Source organism: Candoia aspera, chromosome 8, assembly GCF_035149785.1.
Source record: "Candoia aspera isolate rCanAsp1 chromosome 8, rCanAsp1.hap2, whole genome shotgun sequence".
Classification (NCBI taxonomy): Eukaryota; Metazoa; Chordata; class Lepidosauria; order Squamata; family Boidae; genus Candoia; species Candoia aspera.
Window position 1 is genome coordinate 16,046,121 of NC_086160.1, and position 12,076 is coordinate 16,058,196.

A 12,076-nucleotide genomic window follows, 5' to 3' on the forward strand; every position below is an offset into this window, starting at 1 on the left:
TTGACCTCTCATTTATCCCTGTCCTTGTACGCTTCCAAGAGGGGAGAATGGCAGCCCTAAGATACTCTTCCCCTAACAACCTGTTATAGCTACAAGGATCAACAGGGAAGAGAGGTCCAATGGAATTCTATAAATCCTATTGTAGATTCTATCTTCTCATTCATTGCAACTGCAGTACATCAGTGATCCTGCTGCTCTTAATATCTACTTCTCATTCCTTAGAACAAAAATCCTTTTCTGTCTTTCACGATATAAAAAATGAACTGACAAATTTCCCCACATAATGTAAGCAGAAGTTCATTCTTATCTGTTGCTCCAAAGTTGAATGTAAAGTGAAAATTAAATGTAAGGGGGGAGGAGGGGGAAAGAACATCTAAATGTAATCCATAAGATCCTACAGGGGAGGGGAAGGGAGCAAAGTCTTTCTACTAGACTTTAGGTCATAAGAATAAGGCCAGTAAGAACTTTCAAGAAACAAATTTTCTTTCTGGGTTATTGTTTTTTATTTTTGCTCTGTACATAACATCCACTACTCAGATTACCAACATGCCAGAGTATCTTAAACAAAAAACAGTTTGATGGGCAGGTAGCTTTAATGACCTCTGTCATTCTAATGCAACAGAAGCTCTGAACATGAGTTTTCTATAATGAAGCTGTCAAACACTGCTTATGGTTACAGTTCTGTATTCAGCTTGTTTTCACTGCAGTATCTGTGAATGATTAGGGCAGAGCAAAGGTTTAAGACAGTTCAAGGCATATTTCTGAGACGAAGTAAGCCTTTAGCAAGTATAAATTAAAAGTCAGTTTTCTTCCAGAAAATCAAATTCTGGTTCTGAAAAGAAAATCTAGTGCTCCACTTTTGTTATGTTCTAGAATTCCATTATTCTAGAATTCTTAAAAGTTGCTTGAAGTTCTATTCCTTTTGAACTGCTATTTTTAAAAAGTTTTATGCTGTATTATAAATATAAGACTTAATTTCTACACAAGGCCTAGTGGATCCACTTTATTTCAAATGTGAATAATGTCATATGACCTTTGACCCCCTCAATTTACACAACACTGTAGGACAGTCCAGTATATGTTATTTAAAATTCCAGTGATCATTAACTTATTCAACACCCTGTAATACTGTACAAAAATTTTAGCTACCTGTTCAGCTGCCTCTCTTTTAGCATTGTAAGTATCCAAATGTTCTTGAAGCTCTAGAACACTGAATTTCAACGTTTCTAGTAAACCACAGGACATTAACTGTAATACAAAAAGTGTTTAGAAACCTTATTAATTAAGCCCATGCGATTTGTAATATGTACTTATTTTCATTTTTTAAACAATAGCTATAACCTGAGAACATCTACTAAGATTAATGAAATAACTCAAAGGATTAAGGAAGTTGCTAGAATTGTTCATATAATATAAATTTTGTTCCCTGATAATATCAAGAATGTAGCTCTTCCAGAAGTATTTATTCTACATGGTACATGGAAACAGAAGTATACCACTAAAAAATAGAACTGAGATGCATCCCTTTGTTAAGCACTTTTTCTAAAGAATTATCTATTAAACAATAAATTAAATATTTTCACACCAAATATAAAAGATGCAATTCATGTTATAATAATGCAAGATCCTGAACTTGTATGGAAGCAAACACACATAAAATTGTACAAGTAAAGAAGTTTTTCTCCTACAGAAAGTGCACAAGTGAAACAGTTTGCAGGTGCCATATAAACAATGCTGACGGCACAGAAAGGGCTTGTCTGGAGTGCTAATGGAATGAGTAGCCTAGTGACGCAATGCATGCACTGGAAATACCACTCAAATATCATTTGTTTGCATGTGCTTCATTTGCCAAATGCAACTTGAGATGTGTATCTGCTTTATCAAGGACAAACCTATCATTACCCTGAAGCTTACTGGACAGTACAGATTGATCTAATACCAACAATCAAGAAGAAGCAAGACCCAGAAGTAATAAATAATTAAAAGCCAGTTGCTACAAATTTTTTTCCCCACGGAGTAAGGTGCTTGGGCAAAGAATACCAAGCACTTTTGAATGAAGTTCATTTTCTAGATCCATTTTAATTGGCTTAAGGCCTGGTTTTGGGACAAATTACTTTGGCATCATGGGACAATGATTTTTGCCAAGAGACAGGGAAAAGACAACTCTCTTGATACTCTTGGACTTCACAGTGGTTTTCAATAGAAGAGAATATCTGTAGCTTAGGGTTGAACTGTAGAGTCCCTGGTGCACTCTGAGCTTGGTTGTTTGCTTAAAGACGTTTCATTACCCAACTAGATAACATAATCAGTGCTAGTGAGAATGGGATTTCTGCTTGTTTGTCTGGTGTTAATCCCTGCTTAAACAGGAGTTAAGCAGAGATTAATACCAGACAAATGATCAAGCAGAAAACAATACCCAAATCAGGGAACTACCAAGGAGAAAACTGCACCCCCACCAACACTGGCAGGGCAAGCTACTATATATAAACAGGGAGCAAACCCCACACTCACTCGCACTGATGATGTTACCTACTTGGGTAGATCATATAAGAGAAATGAGCTGAATTGTCATTAAGAGGCAGGCGGCACCCAACTTTACCTCTCCATTTTATGTGAGCCTGGTGAAGTATTCAGATGTCCTGAATCTGTACCTGAGCATGCTAATAAATTTTAAAAAGGCCAATAAACAAGATTCATGATGGTACTATTATGGGTGGTCAAAATGTTTGGCTTGCTCTTGACTACACTGTGTGCACAATTATTAGGCAAGTGAATATTTTGACCATATCATCATTTTTATGCATATTTTCCACCTCCAAGCTGTATAAACCTGAATGCTTATTGGATATAAGCATATCAGGTGATGTGTATAAATGAGGGAGGGTGTGGCCTAAGGAGATCAGCACCCTATATCAAGGTGTGCATAATTATTAGGCAGCTTCTTTTCCTCAGGCAAAATGGGCCAAAAAAGAGATTTAACTGACTCTGAAAAGTCAAAAATTGTAAAAAGTCTTTCAGAGGGATGCAGCACTCTTGAAATTGCTAAGATATTGGGGCGTGACCACAAAACCATCAAAGGTTTTGTTGCAAATAGTCAACAGGGTCGCAAGAAACGTGTTGAGAAAAAAAGATGCAAATTAACTGCCAAAGATTTGAGAAGAATCAAACGTGAAGCTACCAGGAACCCATTATCCTCCAGTGCTGTGATATTCCAGAACTGCAACCTACCTGGAGTGCCCAGAAGTACAAGGTGTTCAGTGCTCAGAGACATGGCCAAGGTAAGGAAGGCTGAAACTCGACCACCACTGAACAAGACACCTAAGTTGAAATGGCAAGACTGGGCCAAGAAATATCTGAAGACAGATTTTTCAACGGTTTTATGGACTGATGAGAGTGACTCTTGATGGACCAGATGGATGGGCCCGCGGCTGGATCAGTAACGGGCACAGAGCTCCACTTCGACTCAGACACCAGCAAGGTGGAGGTGGGGTACTAGTATGGGCTGGTATGATTAAAGATGAGCTAGTTGGACCTTTTCAGGTTGAAGATGGACTCAAAATCAACTTCCAAACCTACTGACAGTTTTTAGAAGACACTTTCTTCAAGTAGTGGTACAGGAAAAAGTCTGCATCTTTCAAGACGACCATGATGTTTATGCAGGACAATGCTCCATCGCATGCATCGAAGTACTGCACTGCGTGGCTAGCCAGTAAAGGCCTCAAAAATGAAAGAATGACACGGCCCCCTTCCTCACCTGACCTAAACCCTATTGAGAACTTGTGGGCCCTTCTCAAACAGGAGATTTACAGTGAAGGAAAACAGTACACCTCTCTGGACAGTGTCTGGGAGGCTGTGGTTGCTGCTGCACTAAAAGTTGATCGTCAACAGATCAAGAAACTGACAGACTCCATGAATGGAAGGCTTATGACTGTTATTGCAAAGAAGGGTGGCTATACTGGTCACTGATTTTTTGTTTGAAATGTCAGAAATGTTCATTTGTAAATTTTGAGTTGTTTATTATTCTCACTTTAACAGATGAAAATAAATGAGTGAGATGGGGGAATTTTCGTTTTTCATTTAGTTGCATAATAATTCTGCACACTAATAGTTGCCCAATAATTGTGCACACATAGATATGCTCCTTAAGAAAGTAAAACCTCACTTTTACTTTCTTAAATATTCAGGTTTGAGGTTTATTAACATTTTGGATTGACCGAGAACACTGTAGTTGTTCAATAATGAAATTCATCCTCAAAAATACAACTTGCCTAATAATTGTGCACGCACTGTATAGCCTCTTCATTGGATTACTGTGGTCTATTATATATGGGGCTATCTTTGAGGAGTTTGAAAACTTCAATTAGCCCAAACTAGAGTTGCAGAAATGGGACTGGCTGGGTCAGAATAGCTCAAGGAAATTTCTTCCCTTATGTACCAGCCTGAATAGCTTGGATGCCCCTCCAAATGGAGAGATGGAGATAGCACCAACAGGGGGCAGGGAGGGGCTCAGTTCTGGGATGCTGCTTAGGCTTCCCCAGGGAGGCATACTTGACATACACAATGATATTTTTCCAATGCAAGGCTAAGACATCTAAAATGTTCTTCTTCCCAGCCTTTTTATAGCTGTATGATCAGTCTGATTTTAAATGCCAGCACTAGGTGGGATAGTGGCTTTTATATGTTTTATATGTTTGCTCTATTAATTGCATTTGGGGGGATTTTACAAAAGGTTTTAGGCTTTTGTTATGAGGTGGATGAATAGTAAAATGCTAATACTACTATTGATGATAATCAGTTTCATAGAAATGAGTATCAAATATGTCATAGATGCCAAACGCATCACTTTCAAGAAAAATAAATTTAGGCATGTGTTGAGTAACTATCTTACTTAATGCTAGTTGAAACAGCATAGATTTATTCAATTAGAGAGAAAATGAAAAACCTTGTAAGACTACAGTTCTACTTAGTTAACCGAAAATACATTAAACAATGAAACTTATTCTTAAGTAGATATTCACATAATTGTGTTTTCAAATCAGTGAAGAATCATAACTGTCTATACCTATCAAAGGAACACTAAATGTAATGAGTAAACAGTAATAAATTCAATTTAAAGTAGTCATCCGCTTACGTCCATTTGTTCAGCAACCATTCAAAGTTACAGCAGCACTGAAAAATTGGATGTATGACTGGTCCTCAAAGTTCTGGCCATTGCAGCACCCCCACAGTCACATGATTGTGATCTAGGCGCTTGGCTCGTGATTATGATGTCGCAGTGAGCCTAGGCCACATGGTTGCCATTTGCGACCTTCCATGCCAGCTTCCCACAAGCAAATTCAATAGGGAAGCCAGCAGGGAAGGTCACGAATTGCTCTGGTAAGTCGCTCCCACCACTTCTTCTCCCACTTGCAGCAGCCCCCCACCCATCTGTGGCCTCTGCCAGGCCTCCCAAGACCTTCCCTGGCCTCCCCCACCCCTGTGGCACCCCCTTACCCCTCCTGCGCTCCTTGCCTAGGACTCCTGGGATTGCTGTTGCCACAGGATGCAGTCATGTGATTCACGCTTTATGACTGCATCACTTAGTAATGGCAATCCCAGTTCCAATTGCTGTCATAGCCCAAGGACTACCTGTATTGTTACATGTACCATACCAAGGCTGTTTTTTATTGTATCATTTCCTTTTCAAAGTTTGCTAACCCTTTTGTAGCCCAAACCGCACCCTTCTTGGGCAAGAGTGGTATTAACAGGCTTGGAAGAGCTCTAAGTCTTGCAGAAATCTCTGCCAGGAGTGAGAAAAAAAACCCTAAGAGAAAAAATTACTGAAGCGGGCAGGAGATGGAATGGACCTATTGAGCAGAATCCATAGTGGGATATTCTGTACAATAACATTTTCTTGCAAACTTACTTGTGAGAATTTTTAAAGTTCTGGATTAAAAAAAATTGTAGCTTTTGGAGCTCTAAGCTATTTGTGAAATTATAGATGAGAAAAACAAAACATTTTGTCACAAGCAAAAACAATTTAATAGTATTTCATGTACATTGCAAAAAACAGAAGTTAACGATTTTTGAAATATGTTTAATACTAAGGGAGTCATCAACTTTAAACAAATGATTTTTAGGGGGCTGAGATATCATACCTCCATTTTAAACTGTCTTTATTCTGCAACTAATATGCTTTTATATGCATTTTTGATACAAAATGTTTCTGTGCAAATTCTGAAATAAAGAACTTTGTGTAGTTTGGTAGTAGGAGTCACTAAACAGACCAAAGTTAGCATGTAGACATAAATATAAGATATTACCGTTTCAGCATCCACAAAAACAGTTGGGCATTCTGAATATGTTGTCATAACTTCCAATGAACTTTTAAATTTTGTTCCAATCCGCTGCAGGTTCTCACCCAGGAAACTGACTGATTCATGTGTTATGGCTCCAAACCTCCTCTGAATCATCTAAACACAATAAAATGGGGGTGGGAGGGAAATATTTAAGAGTTCTTTACTTATTTTTCTGTAGATTCTACAATACATATTTTTGGTTTGGCAGGCAAGTACTCAAAAATTACCTAGGTTTTTTTTTTTTTAGAGAAATCAGCAAGAAGAAATGAAAACTAGAATTGCACAAGCACATCTTTCGCTCCCCTCCCCACATGTTTTTATGGGGTGGGAGGCTGCCCTGTTCTATCGTGACTGATGCTTCACACCTGAGACCAAATTTTCCTTTTCTGAGCGGCTCTACCAGATGAAAGGGAGAAGAACAGGGAATGTCTAGGATTGGGTGAACATGGGATCCACTATTACACTGAGACCTTTCTGAGAAATCTTCTGAGAAAGCTTGCAGTGACAGAAGTCAACAAGTCAGTATGAGCATCATTCTGACAGCGATTTTGAAATGGATACAGAGTTCTAGTGAACAGAAGGGTAGAGGAGAGAGATTTCCTATGAATCTCCACAGTGTAGAAAGAGATGATGTGAAAGTCCTCATCCTCAAGTTGACCTTCTAGTGATGACTAAAAAAAATAATAAAGTTGGTTTTTTAACAGAAAAATCTAAGCACGACCAATTTAACCTTTGTACCAGGATATTAGATCATGTTAGATAGTTCAGAACTAAGATGTGAATGAAGAAAGCATATACAGCATTACCTGAAACAACCTAGAGAACACATGAAATGTATAGACAGCAGAAGATCCATCTGTATCGGTCAACAACTGATTAACGTGGCAGCGCCAAGCCTCCTCTTCATCATCATATGCTTGTGGTTGAAAAGCTGCCAATATGGCAGAAAGAAATGGTGATGGTGGTGGAGAGGTCTGTACTTCGGGAAAACCATCCTGTTCTTCATCTTGGCTGCAAATAAAACAAGTATGATCATGGTAAATAAATGTTATTTCAAAACTTTGGGCAGATTACTTTTCTCTTCACCACACAAAGATGATATTGTCTTTCTAGGTCAACAGCAAGAAGTAATGTGTTTACTTTATTGAGAGAATACGGCTGCATTCACACATCAGGTTACAGCATGAATGTGAGGTAGTACAGTGGTTCTAAAATGGGGGTAATTATCCCCAAGGGGTAATCTGGGCATTTCCTGAGACTAATGGAGCAAGTTGTAATTGTTTGTTTGTGAGTCGAGAATCCAGTTTGGGACTGCCACTACCAAAACATGTGTAAAACAAGAATCTGGGTTTTTTGTGGAGGTAATGGCATTATTTGAAACTGGGAAAAGGGTAATTGGGTCAAACAATTTAAGAACCACTGCCCTAGCACACTGGTGGCTTCAAATCAAATACTAAAAAGGCTAAAGCAACGTTTTGCTAGATAAAACGTTTCACCTGGATAAACCAGAGAAGTCAGCTTCTTCTTCTTCACATCTTTCATCAAGCTCCTTCAATGCAAGAGTAACATCCTCTTCAAATATCGATTCAGTGTAACTCTCGGTGGTTGGATGCTCTTGAGTTTCAGGAGCTTCTTCCAGTTCTAACGGTTCTTGGCAGACTAAGGGCTCTTGCTGTTCTTGCAAAACAATTGATCCAGTATCTTCACTAGCTGTACTTTGTTCATCTTTCATAGATGAACTGCCATCCTGGAGAAGAAGAAACATACTTTTATACTTCATTTTGAAAAAAAAATACGTATTTGAAAATATTTGTACATGACGACGTAAAGTCCAGTCGTGTCCGACTCTAGGGGGCGGTGCTCATCTCCGTTTCAAAGCCTTGGAGCCGGCGTTGTCATAGACACTTCCGGGTCATGTGGCCAGTATGACTCACGGAACGCCGTTACCTTCCCGCCGAAGCGGTACCAATTAATCTACTCACATTTGCATGTTTTCGAACTGCTTGGTGTGCAGAAGCTGGGACGAGCAACGGGAGCTCACCCCGCCGCGCAGTTTCGAACCGCCGACCTTCCGATCGACAGCTCAGCGGTTTAACCCGCAGCGCCACCGCGTCCCATCATATTTGTACATAAGTTATTTTAAATTAAGGAATTCAACAAAATAAGCAATGTTATTTTGCTCTGAAAATAGGTCATTTATTGTTTTACAGTTTCAGGTTAAAAAATCCTTCCTTGTTCAATATTTTAATTTTCTCAAAAAAATTGTGAATACTGAATTGTTTCCTTTCTGAAAATTATTCACTTCAAACACTGAATTCTTATGTATCTATGCAAAATTAAGTTCAACTGAATTCAGTAACTATAAAAAAACCACAGATGAGATGAATTTTCAGTTAAAGAAATGAAAAGAGCTAGAGCTTAAGATGACTAATTATATTTATAATTACTACCTAATCAAATTGAAGTGCTCTGATGCAGAAGCACTGAAAACTCTAAAATAAAACAGAACAAAACTTGCCAGTGGTGCACCAATAGGATGGAAGGAGGAAAGAACAGCACTTGCTAGTTTCTGACTTTTGAGATGGGTGTTGGGGTGGAGAGGCACATTGAAATATGTCTCCCAACCCTGCTGGCCTTCTGGAAAATACTTAAGACCCCACTGTTTGCCCAGGCATGGGGGTCAGGAAGTTAGTGAAGTCTAGGTGATTTATTGTTACTTTGAGGTTTTTTTTATTCTTGGCTGCCATTTCTTTTTCTTTGCTTACATGTTGTGGTTTTTTATAGTTAGGCATGAAAGCCGGCTGGGTGACCTTGGGCCGGTCACACACTCAGCCCAGCCCACCTCACAGGGTTGCTGCTGTGGGGAAAATAGGAGGAGGAGGAAGTGTTAGGGATGTTCGCCACCTTGAGTTATTTATAAAAATAATAAAGGCAGGATAGTAAATAAATAAATAATAAATAAATAAATAGTTACTATATTTATATTGCTATTTTAACTTTAAATTCTGTTTGCTGCCCAGAGTTGCTTTAGAGAGAGGGATGGCCATATAAATCCAAATCAATCAATCAGTCAGTCAGTCAGTCAATCAATCAATCTTCTTACTACTTTCAGTGGAAGTGAATCTATTTATAGTAGAGCAGCCTGACTGCGGATCTAAATTTTCTCTGGATTGGGGTTAGAGGATATTCCTTTAATAACTCTTCCAAAGCTGGCATTCACAATCTCATAAAGAGCTAACTGCAGAGACCCAAGAGAAGAATCCAGTACTGGATTTCTCCTGCCAAAACAGAGCCTGTGTCACAAGAGATCAAGGGTTTCTGACTTATCTCTCTACCTACCTACCTACCTACCTACCTACCTCTTATACACACACACACACACAAAATCATCATCTTCTTCTTGTTCAGTATATGGAGCAAAAATAACTGTCTGAAGCATTAACTTCTGTGTTGGAAACTGCTGGTGTCTAATGTCCAGCTTCCTTACATGGCTTTTGAATAGTAATTGGCCAAGTGCAAAAGCAACGTAATAATCCTAAAGGAGTTTGCATCTTTTGGGATCACACAAGGCAATTACCCTCCCCTGCCAGCCTCAGTCAGCATTGCTAATAGTAAGGGATGATAGAAATTGAAGCCCAACATCTGGAGGTCTTCAGATTCTCCACTTTGGTATAAAGCAATATGTTTTAATGATTACATATACAGATCATGAAGAACCTGCAGTTATGAGATATGTGCACAAGGCTTGCCTTAATGCATGTGCATAATATGCAACAAACGCAGACCAAATTGTATAAAATGCATTTACAAATGTACAGTCATACATGTTGTAGCAGACATAAGCCAGGAAGGGCTCACATGTTGCTTTGGACATTTTCAAAATTCCCCTTTTAAACTGTGCAAAAATCTATCCTAAATCTCAAAACGATAACAGCTGTCTTGGCTAAAGATTACTACTACTGTCCCCATGACCATGATTCTATTTCATGAAGTGCTGATAACGTCCATATTTCAAAAATGTCTCCTAACAATATACATACATTTAGCCCATCTTAAAACAAAAATCCAACTTAAGACAATTTAAAAGTTATGGTACTTCTTTTAGACTTCAAAGTACAGTACTAGAGAAAGGGCTATAAATGCTTAAGAGCTGAAGGACTTAATAAAATGCCATCCATCCATCCATCCATCCATCCATCCATCCATCCATCCATCCATCCATCCATCCAAGATATTTAAAAAAATATTGCAAAATAGGGATAACTGCTCTGAAGGTACAAAACTGGAGTTTCTGATGGAAATGGCAAATACATACTTAACATACTCACTGATTTTTTTAATCAGCTACTAGCTGGGAATCTTGCTCATTCCATGTATGTATTTCCATTTTTAAAATCATGCCACTAGCACACAGAGGGCTTGGTCAAGAGTACTGAATTGACCAGCGGCTAACAAAGCTGGCCTGAGGTTCAAGTCCCAATCAAAGCACCAATCACAAAGGCAAAGCAAGCATTAGGGACAGAGGGAAGATCACAGAAAAGGAAGCATCACAGGAAGAAAATGGTACCAGAAACCATCCTGCTTATCAAATTGTTCTTCTGCACCCCAAATCATTATTAGAACTTCAAAACTTTTTTAACCTGTGGTGTGAACATCTTCAGTTGATCAAACAAACAATTATTTCCAGTAACCAATTTTTTGGCCACAACAGGTTAGAAACACTGAAGTTGAATTACATAATCAGCATGACAAAAATTCTTACAGACAGAATGCACAAAGCTTTTATACAGTGCTAGAAAGAGGACAGATCAGCCATGCTCAAGCCCACATTTCTCCCCACCTCAGGCAGCGGGTTGTTAGCATTATCTAGAGAGGCAACCTCCAAACTTGGAGTCTCATCTCTGATTTGAAGCACCTCTTCCATTCCAACACTGCTAGTGGAATCTTGAGACTGCAGCAACAAGCCCATGTGATCTGGTATGGCGTCATCGGCAGCTGAATCACTGTTTAGCTAAAGAGACAAAAATGTAGCCATGTACGTTTTACAGATAACATCAGCAAAATCAACTCAACATATGTTTATACATAAATGTAAAGCAAAATGCAGACCTGAGGCTACCTTGTCTGTTCATTAGACTGCATCCTGAGTCTGTCTGCCATGCTTAAGAATTATATTAAGAACTGGAATTCTCATAAGGGGAAAGACAATTTCATACAGATGCAGAACATGCATTGGCTAACTCATCAGAAGTTCTATTATAGAACAACCAGTTTTACTCAACATATATGGACATATGTCTTTGCTCCCCCAATATAATGAATTAACCACATGTTGCCATTATTCTTTCACTGCTGAATCTCAGATTCCAAAAATGCAAAAAGACTTTGTGTTCATCAGTAATTATTTTGACCCAAAAGAATAATTTCTAAATACTTTAAAATTATTTGTTAACCAAATTACACATTAACAGCAAACTAGTTTTCTAGTTTTTAATTTGTTTTAGCTAATCCTAGCTAATCCTAACCCTAATCAAATGTGATTAGAAAAAAATCAGAGATGTAATTACCAATCAAATTAAACGCATTTTATTGTATTCCACTTAAACTTTTAAACTCTAGGTTTTAGAATTAGGATAGATGAAAATGTTCTATGGTTGGTATGGTTGTCTAGTTATAAAAATGACAGAAGTTTACTCTGAAATACCAAAGTCTTCATTATCAGCACATTGGCTTTACAC

General features: G+C 38.4%; 1 protein-coding gene across 6 annotated transcripts in view; it reads right to left on the reverse strand.

Annotated features, from left to right (window-relative positions):
• FRYL (FRY like transcription coactivator) overlaps nt 1-12,076 on the reverse strand; it is a 127,335-nt gene that overhangs the window by 9,210 nt on the left and 106,049 nt on the right. For 5 of the 6 annotated variants that reach the window (XM_063310416.1, XM_063310414.1, XM_063310412.1 and 2 more), the window contains 5 exons: nt 11,179-11,349; nt 7,835-8,085; nt 7,145-7,349; nt 6,303-6,452; nt 1,150-1,248 (listed from right to left, as the gene is read on the reverse strand). In XM_063310416.1, coding sequence (XP_063166486.1) covers nt 1,150-1,248; nt 6,303-6,452; nt 7,145-7,349; nt 7,835-8,085; nt 11,179-11,349 — 876 coding nt within the window. The remainder of the gene's footprint in view (nt 1-1,149; nt 1,249-6,302; nt 6,453-7,144; nt 7,350-7,834; nt 8,086-11,178; nt 11,350-12,076) is intronic. The other variant, XM_063310413.1, reaches the window with a different exon arrangement.